Source organism: Theobroma cacao, chromosome 3 (genome assembly GCF_053813885.1).
Source record: "Theobroma cacao isolate CCN51 chromosome 3, ASM5381388v1, whole genome shotgun sequence".
NCBI lineage: Eukaryota > Viridiplantae > Streptophyta > Magnoliopsida > Malvales > Malvaceae > Theobroma > Theobroma cacao.
The window spans coordinates 45,592,068-45,609,825 of NC_142641.1; the positions used below are offsets into that span (position 1 = coordinate 45,592,068).

The 17,758-nt window shown below is 36.7% G+C and overlaps 2 protein-coding genes across 2 annotated transcripts; both read left to right on the forward strand.

The window, feature by feature from the left end:
* The first annotated feature begins 1,742 nt into the window (after nucleotides 1-1,742).
* LOC18606735 (3-oxoacyl-[acyl-carrier-protein] synthase I, chloroplastic-like) lies at nucleotides 1,743-5,138 on the forward strand. The gene is made up of 8 exons (XM_007040512.3): nucleotides 1,743-1,936; nucleotides 2,701-3,059; nucleotides 3,162-3,593; nucleotides 3,707-3,880; nucleotides 3,981-4,094; nucleotides 4,315-4,416; nucleotides 4,626-4,692; nucleotides 4,848-5,138. Exons 1-8 carry the CDS (start codon nucleotides 1,768-1,770, stop codon nucleotides 4,913-4,915), a joined length of 1,485 nt encoding a protein of 494 aa, XP_007040574.3. The 5' UTR covers nucleotides 1,743-1,767; the 3' UTR covers nucleotides 4,916-5,138.
* Nucleotides 5,139-11,857: 6,719 nt separating this feature from the next.
* Nucleotides 11,858-16,619, forward strand: ARF9 (auxin response factor 9). Its single transcript, XM_007040514.3, has 14 exons — nucleotides 11,858-12,445; nucleotides 12,562-12,677; nucleotides 12,841-12,936; nucleotides 13,283-13,339; nucleotides 13,484-13,636; nucleotides 13,731-13,815; nucleotides 13,995-14,085; nucleotides 14,240-14,404; nucleotides 14,485-14,598; nucleotides 14,689-14,761; nucleotides 14,841-14,994; nucleotides 15,080-15,690; nucleotides 15,802-15,989; nucleotides 16,081-16,619. Exons 1-14 carry the CDS (start codon nucleotides 12,391-12,393, stop codon nucleotides 16,217-16,219), a joined length of 2,097 nt encoding a protein of 698 aa, XP_007040576.3. The 5' UTR covers nucleotides 11,858-12,390; the 3' UTR covers nucleotides 16,220-16,619.
* Nucleotides 16,620-17,758: the final 1,139 nt, after the last annotated feature.

Sequence of the window (17,758 nt, forward strand, 5' to 3'; positions counted from 1 at the left end):
ATGGGTAAGAATAGAAAAGTTACACACCACAAAAAACATGAGTTTTCCCACTGTTAATCATAACAGGGTAGTAAAAAATGTATAGGGTTATACTCTCTATGTATGGAAAAAGCAATTTTATTTAATGGGAGGTTAAAATAAAAAATTCAATCAAGAAATCTCATCTTACCCCATCTTTTTCAATCATAAAAATAAGAAAACTAAAATGAAATTCATCCTCCTAAGGTTTATTAATCCTGACATCTCATTTTATTTAGTATGTGCATCCAGCGAATAAAATAATGTGGCATAACATAAACCATTTGGTCCCATATATGATTTAATTAAACTTAAATACATTTTGACATGATATTAAAAAAAAATTCCTAAATTATAATTTAAAACAATTTAAATAATTTTTATTATTTTATTACAATCAAAATTTTAAATCACTTTTATGATTAATGATTGATTAATTATTATTAATCAATTCAAAACATTTATCATTTTTATTCTTACGTGATGTTAACATAGAAAAAAAAAATATCATGTAGTTATGTCATCACATCTTATTAACATATCACGTCATTAATTTTTATGATATATCAATATGTTATGTCAATATCACATGATATATAATGACAAGAAATATTTTAATCAATAATAATTTGTCAATTATTAATTATAAAGATTTATTTAATTTAAAAATAAAAATATATAAAAATTTAATAAAATATAAATAAAAAATATTTAAATATTTAAAAATTATTTAAAAATTATTTTTAAATGTTATACTACATATAATTGGATGACACTACAAATTATAAAGAGGATGAAGGTTGTAAACAGACGAGGGAAGCCCTACCTACACCCACCACAGCATTTTGCCCAAGACTCCAAGTGTACATAATAAGCCATTTTGGTTCATTTTACTACTCCAAGTGTCATCTAGAAATGAGTCGAGCTTGTGGGGGACTCCAGACAAGAAGTACTAAGAAAATTAGGTAGGAAAAAAAAGTTAAATATTTCCATATGCATTGAAACAGTAATATCCCGTCATCCATACACGACCATTACCACGTACCATCCGAGCACGAAATAGCCAAGGGGTTGTAGACTCTAGACAGGTCAGTTGCATCTGCATGCGCCACCAGGCTCAAAGACACACTGCAATTTATGAAAAATACGACCAAAAACAATTTATTTATGGACAGGCTTGGGCTAACTTTTTAAAGACCGGGCTCCAAATGAGACTCGGCCCGAACTTGTCCTAATTCGACCCATGAACACGTCCTAGCACGAACGAGGCTCATAACAGGTTAACCAGGCGTTTCGTGTCTGATGCTAATGCTGCAGCCATAACACACACACCAAAAGGCAAATCTAAGAGGAAAGCTGAAAAAGTAGTAAATAAAACAACCGAAGCGACGGTTGGCATTGATAAGCAAGGCCATATGAATTGTTTCGGGTAGTTAAGCGGCTAAAACATAATGAACATAATAATTGTTTTCTTTTTGGTCACATCGCCAAGTTATTTGTTTCTTGCATAGACTAAGCCTGGTGGCGGATTCTACGAACCATTGACAGCTTTTGACAAAGCATAACCAAGCTGTTTCTTTGCTTTAACTCTTTTCTCCTTTCACTGACAACCCAAAGTCCTCTCTCAATCTCTTCACCCTTTCTTTTTTCTTTTTAATTTATTTTTCTAGCTCATATTTCCATCAAATCACACCACTTGTGACTAAGAGAGTTAAGAGAGCGTAACAGAAAAGAGAGAGGGTAAGAGATATGGCAGGCATTGCAACTGCTGCTTGTCCTTCAGGTTTGCTGTTTAGAAACAGAGAAGTAGGAAGCAATAATGGAGCTTCTCTGGCTCAGTACAACGGGCTTAGAGCTGTGGAGAGCGTGCAATTAGCTTTAACTTGCACTAAACCCAACAGGTTCATTTCTAGTTCAGGTATTTGGCTTTTGGTTATTGAGTTCTATGTGTTTCTTGATAACAAAGTCACGGGATCATGGGACAATATTTGTAGTTTAAGTTGATAAATATCATAATCCCAGATTGAGTTGTTCAATGGATCATATGTCATATATATATATAGAAGGCTTGAAATGCTGCTGTCTGCTAATATTGATTTGGAATGGTTTCCTTTTTTGTTTTAAATTCTGAGTAGTACATCTCCATTCCCTTTCTCAGGGCACCAGAATAAGATAATCCTTTTATTTAGGATCTTGGTATCCAGTGGTTTTGTACCTGTCATTTTCTTGCAATATGTCAATCCAGGGAAATCGAGTTCTCAAGTCTATAATGCCTGGTAAAAGATTGGTAAGTACACCCAAAATGACTGTCCTTGAAAGGACCACCCCTGCCAAACACTCACGAAACTGGAGTTGTCTTATATATATAAACATGGAATCTTCTTATAGCAAGGGTGACACCTTGCATTCCCTTCTCTGATTCTTGGCTCTCCGGAGTCGGGAATTGAGGTAGTCAAAAAGCTTGTTGGGTATAAAATAAAATGCATGCGAACATCAACATGTTTCTCGTAGCAATCAATACTAGATATTTGTGGTACATTCATACGTCTATACATTCTTGTTTACTTCTCTCTTGGTTATTTTGTGGCATAAATATTGAGTAAAAACTGAAGATTTTTGGCAGTTTTAACTCTCCTTTTAAATCATAGAAATTGGGTGCTAATTGAGTTTACTTTCCTTCAGCTCCAAAAGGCAGAACAATCAGGGCTGTGGCGTCGCCAACAGTCTCAGCTCCCAAAAGAGAAAAAGATCCCAAAAAACGAATAGTTATAACAGGAATGGGGCTTGTCTCGGTTTTTGGCAGTGATATTGATAACTTCTATAACAAACTTCTTGAGGGAGAGAGTGGTATATCCGAAATTGATAGGTTTGATGCTTCGACTTATTCTGTTCGGTTTGGGGGTCAAATTCGTGATTTTTCTTCCAAAGGCTACATTGATGGGAAGAATGATCGCCGTCTTGACGATTGCTGGAGGTACTGCTTAGTTGCTGGAAAAAGGGCCCTCGAGGATGCCAACCTTGGTTCTCAAGTCCTTGAGGAAGTAAGTGTTCATTTGCTGTATGTTACTGGTATGCAAAATGTTGCTATGTGGTTTTAGATTAGACAACAAGTCATAGAACCACTCTGTTCTTATGCATTACAGATGGACAGAACTAGAGTTGGGGTGCTGGTGGGTACAGGCATGGGAGGCCTGACAGTTTTCAGCAATGGAGTGGAAGCTCTTATTCAAAAAGGATACAAGAAGATCACTCCGTTTTTTATCCCTTATTCTATCACCAACATGGGATCCGCATTATTGGCTATAGACACTGGCCTAATGGGACCTAATTATTCCATTTCAACTGCTTGTGCAACTGCAAATTACTGCTTTTATGCAGCTGCAAATCACATCCGAAGAGGCGAAGCTGACATCATGGTTGCTGGTGGGACTGAGGCCGCTATCATTCCAACTGGGATTGGTGGGTTTATAGCTTGTCGGGCATTATCTCAGAGAAATAATGAACCCAAGAAGGCTTCAAGACCCTGGGACAAAGATCGTGATGGTTTTGTTATGGGAGAAGGCTCTGGTGTACTGGTAATAATAAGTTAACAACATTACTTCTGCGTTTTGAATTTAGTTGTAGCTACTTTTTATCGCTTGCACTTGTGAATTAGCAGATTTTTATCATAGTTATACCTTGCATACAGATTATGGAGAGCTTGGAGCATGCTATGAAAAGAGGAGCTAACATTATTGCAGAATACTTGGGAGGTGCTGTAACTTGCGATGCTCATCATATGACCGACCCACGTTCTGATGGTCTTGGAGTTTCATCTTGCATAACCAAAAGTTTAGATGACGCTGGAGTTTCCCCTGAAGAGGCAAGAGCTCTCATTCAACTAGTCTTGACAGTTGACAATTGACAATGAGGAAACCTGAACAAATTTCTAATATAACCATGGTAAAACCGTTGATCTACAGGTGAACTATGTTAATGCTCATGCAACATCAACGCTGGCGGGAGATTTGGCTGAGGTTAATGCAATCAAAAAGGTCTTTAAGGACACTTCTGAGATAAAGATGAATGGGACAAAGGTAAGATAAACATATTCATCCTTCTTTCTTTTTTCTTTTAAATCCATGGAATATGGACTATGATTCACATGCACAAAGAATCAAATTACTGACATTTCACGTATAACAATATCTGATTAGTCAAGATCAAAATTTTTAAAGAGAACTCATTTACCTGGTCACATGGCAACAGAACCCTTGAGGCTAGCTGCTGACGAATTTGTTCTGTTTCTCCTCCCAGTCAATGATTGGACATGGCCTTGGAGCTGCTGGTGGATTGGAAGCCATAGCAACCATAAAAGCAATCACAACCGGCTGGCTGCATCCTACGATTAATCAAGACGTATACACCACAACCCTTGTTTCTATATACATAATATATATATTCATACTCCACTTAACTCTGTCAAATTGGACATTTTATTTTGCTTATACTTTTAATGTTAGCTTACAAAAAAAGTGAATCTAGTTTGACACAAAAATATATATTCCTTTATTTAATCCAAGGGTTTGTAAATGATTTCATGTTCTTGTGCCATTTCTTCTATGTAGAACTTGGAGCCTGATGTAACCATCGATACGGTTCCCAACGTGAAGAAACAGCATAAAGTCAATGTTGGTATGTATTTTAATTCTCCAACTCTAAAAGAAAAAATGTATGTTAGTGCAAAAAGGAAGAGGCCAGTGTTTTCAGATTACTAGCCATGAAATAAACATTTGGTATGCCATTGTAGTACTAATTGAAACAAATTTTCTTTATCGATTTCTCTGCAGCTATTTCTAATTCATTTGGCTTTGGTGGACACAACTCTGTGGTGGTTTTTGCTCCCTTCAAACCATAAAGGAACTTAGTTTTTTTTTTTTTTGTTTCAACTCTCCCTTCCCTTTAAATATCATTGATTTTCGGATACTTGAACTTCCTTCCACAAGATTAGGTGAGTATCAGAAACATTTTCTGAGAGGAACTTGAAGATATTGCAGGCCGTTTGAGGTTAATCTTGTAACTGCAGTCCACGATAATGGATTCTGTACTTTTTTGCATGAATAAAATATGCAACTACATGTTGATGGACTCATTCCTATGCTGCTTAGAATAAAGTTGTATTTAAAATTTCTGTTTTGCGTTTTAAATATGAAGCAATTGACTGAAATCTTTTGTATTCTTTCAGGAAAAGATACTATTTAATTCGAATAATCATCTGCCTTAGCATATGTTTTGACTGAATCCAGTTAATTGCTGCAGCCTGCCAGTAAATTCATGATTATATCACAGATTTGCTAAGCCCTTTGATCCAATCAGTTCATTTTAAGGGGATTTCCTGGAAGGTTTCTGAGATTGTGGTCACTTTTCCATTTTTCTTCCATAAAATTTCTAACTCTTTAGCCTTGTTCCACCAGGATCTTTCACAGCTTCATGACCCACCTGCCACTTTAATTCTGAAGCTTCTGCTGTTGCCTTTAATCATGACTTTGATCATGTCAAATAAGAGAAACCTCAAAGCATTCTTTTCTACAATAAGTTATAACCAGAGATAAGTATAAGATTCATATAATCTATGACCTAATTACCTTTGACACATTAATCTCTGCAACTTGTTGAAGACAATTAGACAAAGATTCTTGGTTTGGAAAACTCTCCTATGAAAATAATCTTGGCTTGAATGAAGTTGATCCCCAACAAGTTTCTATTTGTTGATAGTACGAATATTAGGTTATGGCAATATTGTTTTTAAGCCGACATTAAAGCTAATGAAGTCCACTTGCTTGGTGGTGATAACTGTTGAGGCTCATGAGTCCGATGATGCACATGGGCAAGTTGATGTTGACAAAGAGAACTTAGCTGCTCTATTGTCCCTTCATCCTCCATTATGTTTTGTTATAAACTATTATTAAATGAAGACTAGATTAGACCATCATTAGGCTAACTGCTCCCCACTTTTAATCCTTTTTCTCATGTTAGAAGCCCACATTTGTTAGGGTTGTAGCCCAGGGTATCATGACCTTGAGTACATTACTTTATGGTCCTTTTTCCTATAAATATTTAATTATGGGAATATGCCTCTCAATGGTACTTATCTCCGACTTGGTTTACTTCAACGATTCTTTGCACTGTGCAGTGATGTATTCTCTTCAAACTTTTAAAGATTCAATAACCTTTCATGGCAGCATTTCCATTTTGCAAGCAATACAACTGATCGAAACCCCAAATTTTCTTTATCTGAAAACTCTTATCAGCCGGTAATTACAGACTTTTATACTCTTATGTCAGGGTTTTGAAGTGTTCAATTTCCACATATTTTTTATTACAAGGGCATGTGGACAGGCTCGTTTGGCAAGCATTCAGGAACAGTTAGAAGAGATAATCTTATATAGGCGGTGTAGGCTCATAAACATATATTAAAATCCAGGTTTGCGACTGCCCTTTGGCAATCTGCTGCCATATAAGCCAAAATGGAAATGCATTCAAACGCCATGAAAAGACACTGGTAGAGGACCCTCATGAGTTGCATATACTTTGCAGTGATCAGGGCACCAACAGGAAGAATTGAATGTGATTTGATTTAGCAGTAATTATGACTTGATGTCTTCCCTTAATCTGTAATAAATCTTTCTTCTTTTCTGCTACTAATCTTTTCCAAGGAATCATCAGTTAAACAATCTGTGCTGAATGTGTTTAGGCTTTCCTAAATGTATTGTCAGCAGTTGCATGATTAGTCACATAATCAAGCATCTTGTTATGTCATCCTTTCTCCAATTTGACTAAATGAACAAACACACAATTAAGCAGCAATTAAAACTATTCGATGTTGGATTAGTATAATCTTCATATTGTTGGTAGGTAAGCTAACAGCTTAACATCAAGCTTGACATATATATCATCCTATACGCTTTCTACGTACTTTCTACGTACCTAACTACTTCAAATGTATGAAGAAAACTAAAGTTGAGTATTATACATTAAATAATGTAGATTACTCAAATGTTTTATCACAAACTTTGAAACCAAAGGAAGAAGCATCTTCTTGCATATGCCACAAGACTTATCCCCAAATGTTATAGTGTAACAGTCCCACAGTTGGATTCCTTCTTGACCCAATTTGAAGCACTAAAGTGAGTAGCCAATAGGGTTTCAAGTTTTGGGGCAATGAGGAAAAAGAAAATGAAAATTGAAATACCAATGAAAGGGTAGTAACATGGAATTTGACTTTTGATTTAGTGGTAACCGGTAAGCTATTGAGTTTGACCAATCTTTGGGGGTTTAAATGACTTGCTGAGTAATATTATAATTGAAAAAAAAACTGTTAATTATGAAGGGGATCCTCTCTTATTTTCAAGATTTTTGCTTTATCTTTTGCCATGGGATTGCTTGGTTAAGGAATAATAATTTCTTGTTTGCTATATATATTCCAACAACCCTGGTGTGCACGCGCACCCAATAATATGTTACCATATGTCTTGAAAGAGTCATTATTAATAATTAATTGGGATTATTGAAGAAGAAACAAAGTCCTTCAAATTGGCTTTAGCTTGGTTGGTTGGTTGGCACAAGAGAAAAAAACACTATGTAATTAATTAATTAATTAAAATCAAAATTACCTATTTTTGTGTAAGGACAAAAATCATGAGACAGAACTCAGGGCCCAGGTTTACGTGTCTCGAGTTCAATGGCAAGTTCCACACAGGATTTTGTGTCCTTTGTCCTAAAATGGGGACAAAAGTGATCAAAGTATTAGAAGAAAAAACATGAGGATTTCCAGTAAAATTCAAGATTTTTGGACAAGAAAGAATTGAGAAATTCACATCCATAGGGTAAAAGATATATCTGATCCAACGGTTGGGAAACCCTTAATCAAGTCAAAGAAAAAGTCAATACCTGTCTAATCGGGGGGGGGGGGGGGGGACCAAATTCCCACTCTGCTTCTCCATCCCCTCCTCACAAACTGTTTTAAAAAAATATTAGATTAAATTAAATTAATTATGTTTACATGGAAACATATACTGGTTTAGGCTCCACTCAAAGGGGTTTAAAAAAAAAAAACCATTTTCTTAACCCCTCCATGATTGTCTTCACATGGATTCCAACCCAAAGTGCCTCATTCTGTAGTTATTTTTAAGGTATCCCACCTTAAATAAACTAAACCCTAAGTTCCATCTCTATTTTGGTATTAATTCTGTAGGTCTAGGGTTCCCCCCACATTCACCTATGCTCTATTTCCTAGGTGGGTACCAAAGGTGTGGTCAGTAGGCGAGGGGAGGCGAGGGGAATGAGAGGCCAGTAGGAGTCCATCTTTACAAAAATTTTCAAATTTTATAATATATTTTTAATTTTTTTAAAAAAATATATAATTTTTTATAATTTTTTTTATTTAATGAAATATCTCATAATAATTATTCAATAATTAATTTTAATAAATTTTAAAATTAAAGTAAATTTCTTACAATAAAATTATTCTTCAAGTCCCACTACTCCAATATCCACAACCAACTCATCTCTTGTTCATCCTTAAATACCAGATCTTAGCTTCGCCACAAGGTGTGCCTGCAACTTTCATAATCTTATGGGGGCTTCCCTTTAATTTTATTTTATTTTTATTCAAAAGGGTGGGGTTTGTAGATTTGTGGGGGGTGAGATGTGACCAAAAATAAAAACAAAACAGGGTGACGTTATGATATTTTGATCTTTTCTGGAGTGGCTTAATAATTGAATTATATATCCTCGATTTCTCACCAGTTTGAAAGGGTTAAAGTTAAAAAGCTTTGAATTCAAAAGAAGGAAGAGGAAGAAATTGGCATGATCTAAGCAAATTGAAACTTGTTTATAATTGGAGGTTGTGCATCTTTAAGGGTGACCAAGGAACAATGGTGAAATTGGTCTCCACATGGGGGTGGGGGACAGAAAAATGAATTAACCCCCCAGCAATCAGACTTCTCTCTCTCTCTCTCTCTCTCTCTCTCTCCAAAATAGAGGCATACAAAGCCCCCACTCTCTCTCTCTCTCTCTCTCTGAACAGTCAGCACATATAATTGCTGCGCAAATAATGATAAAGAATGACTATTGCTGTCTTTACTCTTGTTGTGCTGTCGACATGGTAAAAGGGGGCATCCCCTATTTGAGGGCATGGTGGGGGAATCCGCGGCATGTTCCCCCTTCAACATTGCGGCTGAGATCACAAGGAGCCTCCTCATCACCTCTTTGATTCCTCACACTGCCGGCTGCTGCAGCAGCCCCCTTGACAACAGAAAATTATTTATTTATTTTACTAGTCCCGAGTGTATAACTCAATCATTATTGCATGTATTTTTCATTCAAAAGGAAAATTAATATCAATTGTTAGAATTAAATCTGATAATGAATCAAACTACAAAATATATTAGAATGCATGTGATTGGTAAGGGCATGATCATCATTCACTTATCATACTCATTAGTTTAAGGCCACTTATCATACTCTTTATCATCACATTCCATCTAATGAAACAAATAAAGACATCTATGTGGGGAAATGGGTTCTACGTGCACTAAACCATCCAACACGTACTTTCTCATTGTCGTAATCCTCCATTACAATTTCTTAATACAAACTCTTCCAATCCAGCAGAAGATCGAGAACAAGAAAAAAGCATTTTTCAGCAAGATATCATCAGAATATCATCACTTCGAATATCAACTCTTCGAAAAGAGAAAGGGTCACAAAACTTATCTTACACGTACATATATATATTTTTATTATTTATAATTTAATATAAAGCGGTAAATTAATATTATAATATGACAGGTGTCAAGCAATAAAGTTAAGTAAAATAAATCTGGGTTTGACACACAATTATACGCAGTGTACAGGCAAACATACACAAACCCTAATGGTGATTGGTTTGTCTTCATCTCTCGTCCATGTTCTCTTTTAAAAAACAACAAAGGCTTAACCCCTAGACTAGCATGCTTATCCACACCACTAAAGGTAACTATTTAACTAATGATGCTGACATGGATTCGATCAACCCGGATTAAATTTACTTAACTTTAAATTAATGTCTTGAATTTGGATTTAGACCAATTTTTGTGACATGTCTATTTTTTTTTTCATTTAGTTAGAAATGAAGCTAAAAGTGTTAAGAATACAAAATCTATTTAAAATTTGAATTCAAGCCAAATAATTTGTTAATTTTACAAAGGTCAAAATAGTTAATATGACAAATCATATTTTGTACATTCCCTGCTATTATTAGAATTTAGTTGATTCTTGCATTTGGTTGCTGAATTGGCACCGGCAGCCTATAGTTGGCCACCAGCAATGAAACATTTAGCACTAGCATTATGGATTGTAGGGGGGTCATAATAAATTGTTTACTAGTATAAGATTATCATTTTTAATAAAGCTTTGGTTTTAACTAATTAATTAATTATTAATCAAGAAGAAAAAAGAGCACATAAGATGGCTAGTGTGGAAGGCATCTCAAAAAATACGTATTAGATTTTTTCCACATAGGGGACAAACTGTTGCTTATTGTGCCTGTATATACAAAAGAAGCAAAAGCAGGAATAGGTTCCTGTTAATTAATTTAAACTAAAGTTAGTGTTAAACAAATCAACGTCCTTTTTTCTTCTTCGTCTTCTTCCTTCCAGGAAAGAGAGGTTAAGCAGCCTATTCTGACGTATGGGCCATTGATTTTTAGGTACGGATTCCTCTGCCCTGCCCTACTTGCTACTCTCCCAAGACTTCTCTGAAGTGTGATGCACAAAAAATTACAGTACTCGACGTAATGTGATTTTTATAATATCGATTTAGAAAAAGATTTGAATTTTATTATTTAGATAAAAAATTATTTATCAAATAATGAAATAAATATTTAGATGTATAAAATAAGTTGATTTTTCTTTTAATTAGAGAAGATAATTTAAATTTTATTTTTTAAATAAAAAATTATTTACCAAATAATGAATTAAGTCATGAAAGATTCAAACTTTTTGAATAAAATCAAAGATAGTAGAAGATATAAGATTAGAAGATTGACTGAGGTCAAATATTCAAATTTGTTTTACTTTGAATGAAATCTCGACGACTCCAAGTGGTCACATTGCTTTGCTTTCTAGTTTCTGGTAGTACTCGCTAAGAGGAAAAAAAATAGTGAAAAAAACATGACGAATTGATTAATAAAACTCAAAACGACAACGTTAGTGGAACAGTACACCTGGACAGGGGACCCCACGGAAATCCAACCAGGTGTGAACTCCAGTTTGGCAACTTGGGTGACGTGTGTTGACGAGGGCCACCGAACCGCTCGCAAATTGTCTGGGAAAGACAACAGGTTACTAGGATCAAGATCCAACACTTCCCACGTGTTCACGTGGACCCCACATCGCAGTGGCAGAAGCCCGTAATTGTCACCACCTTCCCAGGGCAAATCACGGACCTCCAGTCTTCCTTCCGATACAGAAAAGAGAAATACTATAAAATTTAAGAAAAAGAAAAAAAAAAAGACCCCAAATTCTGCCGGGTTAACTCGAGCCAACCCTGTTGCCTGTTTCGAAGCAGACAACGAAAGAGACGGCAACAAACGGCAGTAACTAACGTCTAAATCACACCTAACGCCTCTCCGTTAACCCCAACCACACGCATCCCAATGCCCAATCATCCGTACGTAAAACGCCGTCAAGAAACGGCACTCACCGTTCCCCGTCAAATGGTCCGTGACGTTAACCCCCTGAGGCCATGACCACCCACCCTCCAGTTAAATCCAGAACCAGAGTTAGTCAGTTAGTTAGTTAAATTAGCGTTACACACACGATAAACAATACTTAAGAGAAACCAAACAGAGAGAGAGAGAGAAAGAAAGGGGAGAAAGAATCGGAGTTAAAGAGCAGACAACAAACAAAGTTGCGTAATATAAGACGCGCGCGAAGCGGTTTTAGAGGGATTCTCTGTAACGGCGTTTCCTTTCAGAGAGAGAGAGAGAGAAATTGGAAAGTTTGAACTGAAGCTGTTTTGCGAGGTGAAGGAAGGCGGTTTTGTAACGGTTAAAGCGGTTTTCGGTTACGGTATTTGGATCTCGCGATCGTTACAGTGTGGAAGAAAAAGTGTGTGAAAGTGCAGTTTTCCTGGAATCGAAGAGTCGAGCAGTTAAATCGTGTTAATTAGCTTTGTCAATAATCTAATTATTTGGTACTTATTCTGGTGATTAAGTGTATATAATAAGGTATATTAACTGAAAGATTAGAGAGGTTTGGAGGATTTAATTTCCATTTTGGAGGTTTTTGAAATTTGCGGTTATTGCTGCTGCTGCTGCTAGTTGTTGACTTGTGTGTTATAGAGAGTTCAATGATGGCGAATCGGGGAGGGTCGTTTTCGCAGACAAATAATGTCTCCTCTGAAGGTAAAAAAAAAGCACAAAATTGACCGTTAATTTTAGACTTTCTTCAACTTCTTTTCCCCTTGTTTGCTTTTTCCTGGAATTTTTTGAAAGTTTCATTTTCTTTTGAGCGATGATAGGAGATGGAGGAGATGATCTGTATATGGAGTTATGGAAGTTGTGTGCGGGTCCACTGGTTGAGGTTCCTCGAGCTAACGAGCGAGTCTATTATTTCCCTCAAGGTCATATGGAACAGGCAAGTTCGTTTTTTTCTTTTTTTCATATTTTTATTTTTCTTATTTGGATCGGATTTTTCTGTTTTTTTTTTATTTGGAAATTGGTGCCTTTTAGGGAAATGGTTAATTTCTTGGGTTTGTTGATTGAAATATTGCTATTTGTGGTGGGGGGATTGTTTTTAGTTGGAAGCATCGACGAATCAGGAGTTGAATCAGAGGATTCCGTTGTTTAATCTTCCACCGAAGATTCTTTGCCGTGTTGTTCACATTCAGTTGCTTGTAAGTTTCTCTATCTGATTTTTCTTGATTTTTATAGGATATAGTAATTCCTAAATGTGTTTTGATGGTCTGTTTGGTTGCTAAGAAAACGGAGAAGGGAAAAAAAGTGGAGAAATTATTTGGATCCTATTTGTTTTTTTTCTTTTTAGTCTTGAAAAGAATGTAAACCTTATTGAACAATTAATTTTTCTTTTTTGAGTATTTCTTTTTTGAGTAACTAGTTTGTTGGCTTGATAAATTGGGGTTCTAGTTAGATGCTAAGTGATGTAAACCAAGTGGACCATTATATTGTGTTGTCAACATGATTGATTTGGGAATAACTTTTATGGACTTATTCTGTTTGTAGGCTGAACAAGAAACAGATGAAGTTTATGCACAAATAACACTGTTGCCTGAAGCAAATGTAAGAACCAATTTTAGATCCTTTCAGATTTGAGCATCTTGTGGTATTGGAACGCAAAAATGTAGTTGTTCTTTTTGTTTCATTTTTTTTAAAATTCTACTGTTTGAAATCAGTGATTTCCAATTATTTTTTTGGCATCTGTAGCAACCCGAGCCAACATCTCCAGATCAATCCCCTCCTGAGTCTCAAAGACCTACTGTGCACTCATTCTGCAAGGTTTTAACTGCCTCTGATACAAGCACCCATGGAGGGTTTTCTGTTCTTCGCAAACATGCCACTGAATGCCTTCCTCCACTGGTATTTATTTTTAGATCATGCTATTTGTTTTAGCCTTTTTGTCTTCTGTCTTAAATCTCCATTTTTTTTATTTCCATTTTTGGATGTCTTTCAGGACATGAACCAGGCAACACCAACCCAGGAATTGGTTGCCAAGGATCTTCATGGTTATGAGTGGCGCTTTAAGCATATTTTCAGAGGTAATAATAAAACCTGATATATTGTGCTGCTCATTTGATGTTAAATCGCTTCTATGATTTTGGTAGATGTGAGTTACTTTAAGCCTTTATGTTTTCATTTTTCATCCATGTAAAATACTCCTCCATAATCCATGGGTAAATTTAATCACATAATTTTCTGTATATGATTAAATGAACAGGCCAACCGAGGAGGCATTTGCTCACAACGGGATGGAGTACATTTGTTACTTCAAAGAGATTAGTCGCTGGTGATTCCTTTGTGTTCTTGAGGTAGATGTTATCTTCTTTCTTTTTCTTTCTCTTGGTTTTTTGTCCACTTTGATGTGTGTGTCTGTAAGCACCCTGCACATTTGCTGGTCCTTTGCTGGTTATGTTCAACTCCCATGTAGCTGATGTGCTATTTGCTTAATACTTGGTTATCTAGAGGAGAAAATGGGGAGCTATGTGTGGGAGTGAGGCGTGTTGCTCGTCAACAGAGCAGCATGCCATCGTCAGTGATTTCAAGTCAGAGCATGCACTTAGGAGTGCTTGCAACTGCATCTCATGCTGTTTCAACGCAAACCCTCTTTGTTGTCTACTATAAGCCAAGGTATGATATTTTACAGATCTGAAAAAAATGAGCTGAAAATGATATTTCTTTACTTATAATTGTCTTGTGTAAAATAACAGGACAAGCCAGTTCATCATTGGGTTGAACAGATATTTAGAGGCTCTTAATAACAAGTTTGCGGTTGGCATGAGATTTAAGATGAGGTTTGAAGGGGAGGATTCTCCTGAGAGAAGGTAGTGGAACTTAACTGCATGATTGCTTTGGATTTGGTGATTGTTTGATTGCTTCTGTAGATACTTACTCAACATACCTTGCTTGATAAGGTTTTCTGGCACAATTGTTGGCGTTGAAGACTTTTCTCCTCACTGGAAAGATTCAAAATGGCGATCATTGAAGGTAAGTTCTTCGTACATGCTCCCTTCAACTTTTATTTAAATGTTTGGTCTGCATATGTATACTCATTGCTTGTCAACAGGTACAATGGGATGAACCTGCCTCAATTCCAAGACCTGACAGGGTTTCACCATGGGAGATAGAACCCTTTGCTGCTCCCATTCCACCAACTCTGGGTCAACCGCTTGCAGCTAAGAACAAAAGGCCTCGTCCACCCACTGAAATTCCTGCTCTAGGTAAAGACATTTTCCTTGTCTGGTTCCTCATCTGTAACACTATTTTTGTTATATCTGACTTACCCACGTTGTTTGAATAATATAGATTTATCTTCAACAGCATCAGCTCCATGGAATTCTGGAGTGATGCATTCCCATGATCTAACACGGCGTAACATTACTGCTGAAGCAAAAAGAAACGAAAATCATGTCATGTGGCATCACATGCAGACAGATATGAATAGCATTTGTAGCTCTATCTCAAAGACTCAGAATGAAGGGAGTTGGCTATCTTCTCCGGGCATGAGTGTTTCTCAGCATCTGTTTCCTGATGGAAGAGAGGATAGCAAAAGTGTGTCTGGTTGGCCTGTTCTTTCAGGCTTTTCAAAACCACAACTGAAAAATGAGTCAACCTTTGATCCAATTGAAAAGGTGAAGAAATTTGAGACAGCTTCTAGTTGCCGATTGTTTGGTATTGAGCTGATTAATCACTCTGCAAGCTCAACTCCATTGGAGAGGACACCGACGCAACTTTCTACCATGACTGGTGGTAGCACTGAAGGACATGGCCAAAGTTCCCTGTCACCTGCTGATTCAGACCAGAAATCCGAAATTTCAAAAGATTCTAAAGGGAAGAAGCAGGAACAATTACAGGTATCAGCAAAAGAGATCCAGAGCAGGCAAAGTTGTTCTAGTTCTACTAGAAGTCGTACCAAGGTATTGGCAGTGAAATGTTCATGCAAATGTTAATTCATTCAATTGAAGTATTATTTGCTTCTCTGAAGAATTTCGATTAAACTCTTTTTGGTGGTTTGTATATGCGAACAGGTTCAGATGCAGGGGGTAGCTGTTGGTCGTGCTGTGGACTTGACCATGTTGGAAGGGTATGATCAGCTTATAGATGAATTAGAGGAGATGTTTGATATTAAGGGAGGGCTTCGCCCTCGGAATAAATGGGAGATTGTCTACACTGATGATGAAGGGGATATGATGCTTGTAGGTGATGACCCATGGCTGTAAGTAACCCGATGCTTTTTTTTTTCCCTATTCCTTTTAAAATCTATTCTAGAAATTTAACTTATTGGCTTTGATTTTACATTAATGCAGGGAATTTTGTAACATGGTCAGAAGAATATTTATCTGTTCAAGCCAGGATGTGAAAAAGATGAGTACAGGAAGCAAACTTCCCATGGCTTCTATTGAAGTTGAAGGGACTGTGATAAGCTCAGACTCAGCCGAAAACTGAAATAGGAACCTTTTTTTTTCCCCCATTTAGTACCCTGTTGGTTGTTTGTTTGCCGGTAGTAGGCCTTTTTGTGCTACATTTGGGCTGTGGAGGATGTTAAAGTTGAGGGACGCTAATCACTAGCTCGTTTTTTAGAGCTGCCTAGCATAGGAGACTAAAAGACATTACCTGGGTTTGAAGAACCAAGAATTCTTAACGAATTAGTTGGGTTCAGGTTAGAGGCTAGGACTAGGAAAATGTGAATACTTACGATCTTTATGGTGGGTTGGGGGGGTTCAAATCTGGGCTTCCTGTGCTTGTAATATGTAAATATAAAACGTGCTTTGGCAGTATAATCCTGGTCTTTTAGTGCGTGAAAGAGAAATTTACTTGCTTAGCGCTTATGGCGCTGCCATCATTATCCTCGCTGGTTTGGTTTATTAATCAATAGTCCAACAACTCTTCTGCGTTTATAAAAACTTCTGTATTCTGATCTTTAGAAGGACAGCACGGATTAGGATGAGGCCTGACATTCTTGGCATCTTGTGAGCTCATAACAAAATCCTATAAATCGGCTAGAGCTTCATTAGAGTCTAATATTCATATTTATATCATATGTGGTCAACCGTGCGGGAAAATGTTGGCTGAAAACGCTATGTGCGAGTAATAAATGTTTCCCATTTTTCTTGAGACAGAGGAATATATCCTTTGGTTGGGTTGGAAAACTCTCACATCACCCGCTCCCTCATCGATCTTGGGCTATATGGCCGCAAAACAGAGCGGTCCAGAGTTGGGTACCCGTTTGGAATGACTCCCACGATGCCCATATGCTTCCCCCTGTTTCTTTGACTATAAGTCCATAACTCAACTCAAGGATGCTCTGCCGGTAATCAGATAACATAATACCCACCAACTTTGAAATGTTCCAAGACATTCTTCACGTTGGTTCCAAGTGAAATTTTGAGTTAAAAGAGTGACTTCTTAAAACGATATTGCGATACAGACAGATGCATGAAAGTAATTGGGCATTAATGATATTTTGTCAAACAACTTTTTGTTTCGTCCAGATTGTTGTAGCCCCATGACCAATTCGGCATGAGCAGGCATTCCCATTCTCACACACCACCACGCATCCGAAAGGAGATGGCCAGCCCTGCTGGATGAGTTTCCAAGTCAGCCACGTGATGTTGACTAATAATGCCAACACTGACACGACGCCAGCATTTTTATATAATTATAAATATTCAGCTTGACTAGTAGGAGTAGAAATTATTGCATTATTGCTGCTCTTCATCATGGTTCATACGCCAGAGATATGATGATTTTGACAGTACTAGTTGATATGCTATTTCTAGACCGCCAATGGCAAAGTAATGTTTCAATTTTTAATGGGAAATCACCGCTATAGTACAACTTTGAGTCTTTTGACTGCAAATCTAAAGATCAGAAAGTTATAGTACCAAGTTTTGCTTTCCCTGCCTGGTGGGTATATTTAGTCCAAAGGACTATAGTGGTATATCAGTTTGAATGCATACTTAGATAATTTTGTAGAATCCATGA

Coding starts and splice junctions, on each gene's coding strand:
- LOC18606735 (XM_007040512.3), top strand. CDS start 1,768: ATGGCAGGCATTGCAACTGCTGCTTGTCCTTCAGGTTTGCTGTTTAGA. Junction 3,594..3,706: donor GAGAAGGCTCTGGTGTACTG/GTAATAATAAGT, acceptor CCTTGCATACAG/ATTATGGAGAGCTTGGAGCA. Junction 4,693..4,847: donor ACAGCATAAAGTCAATGTTG/GTATGTATTTTA, acceptor ATTTCTCTGCAG/CTATTTCTAATTCATTTGGC.
- ARF9 (XM_007040514.3), top strand. CDS start 12,391: ATGATGGCGAATCGGGGAGGGTCGTTTTCGCAGACAAATAATGTCTCC. Junction 14,086..14,239: donor GATTCCTTTGTGTTCTTGAG/GTAGATGTTATC, acceptor TTGGTTATCTAG/AGGAGAAAATGGGGAGCTAT. Junction 14,405..14,484: donor GTTGTCTACTATAAGCCAAG/GTATGATATTTT, acceptor GTAAAATAACAG/GACAAGCCAGTTCATCATTG.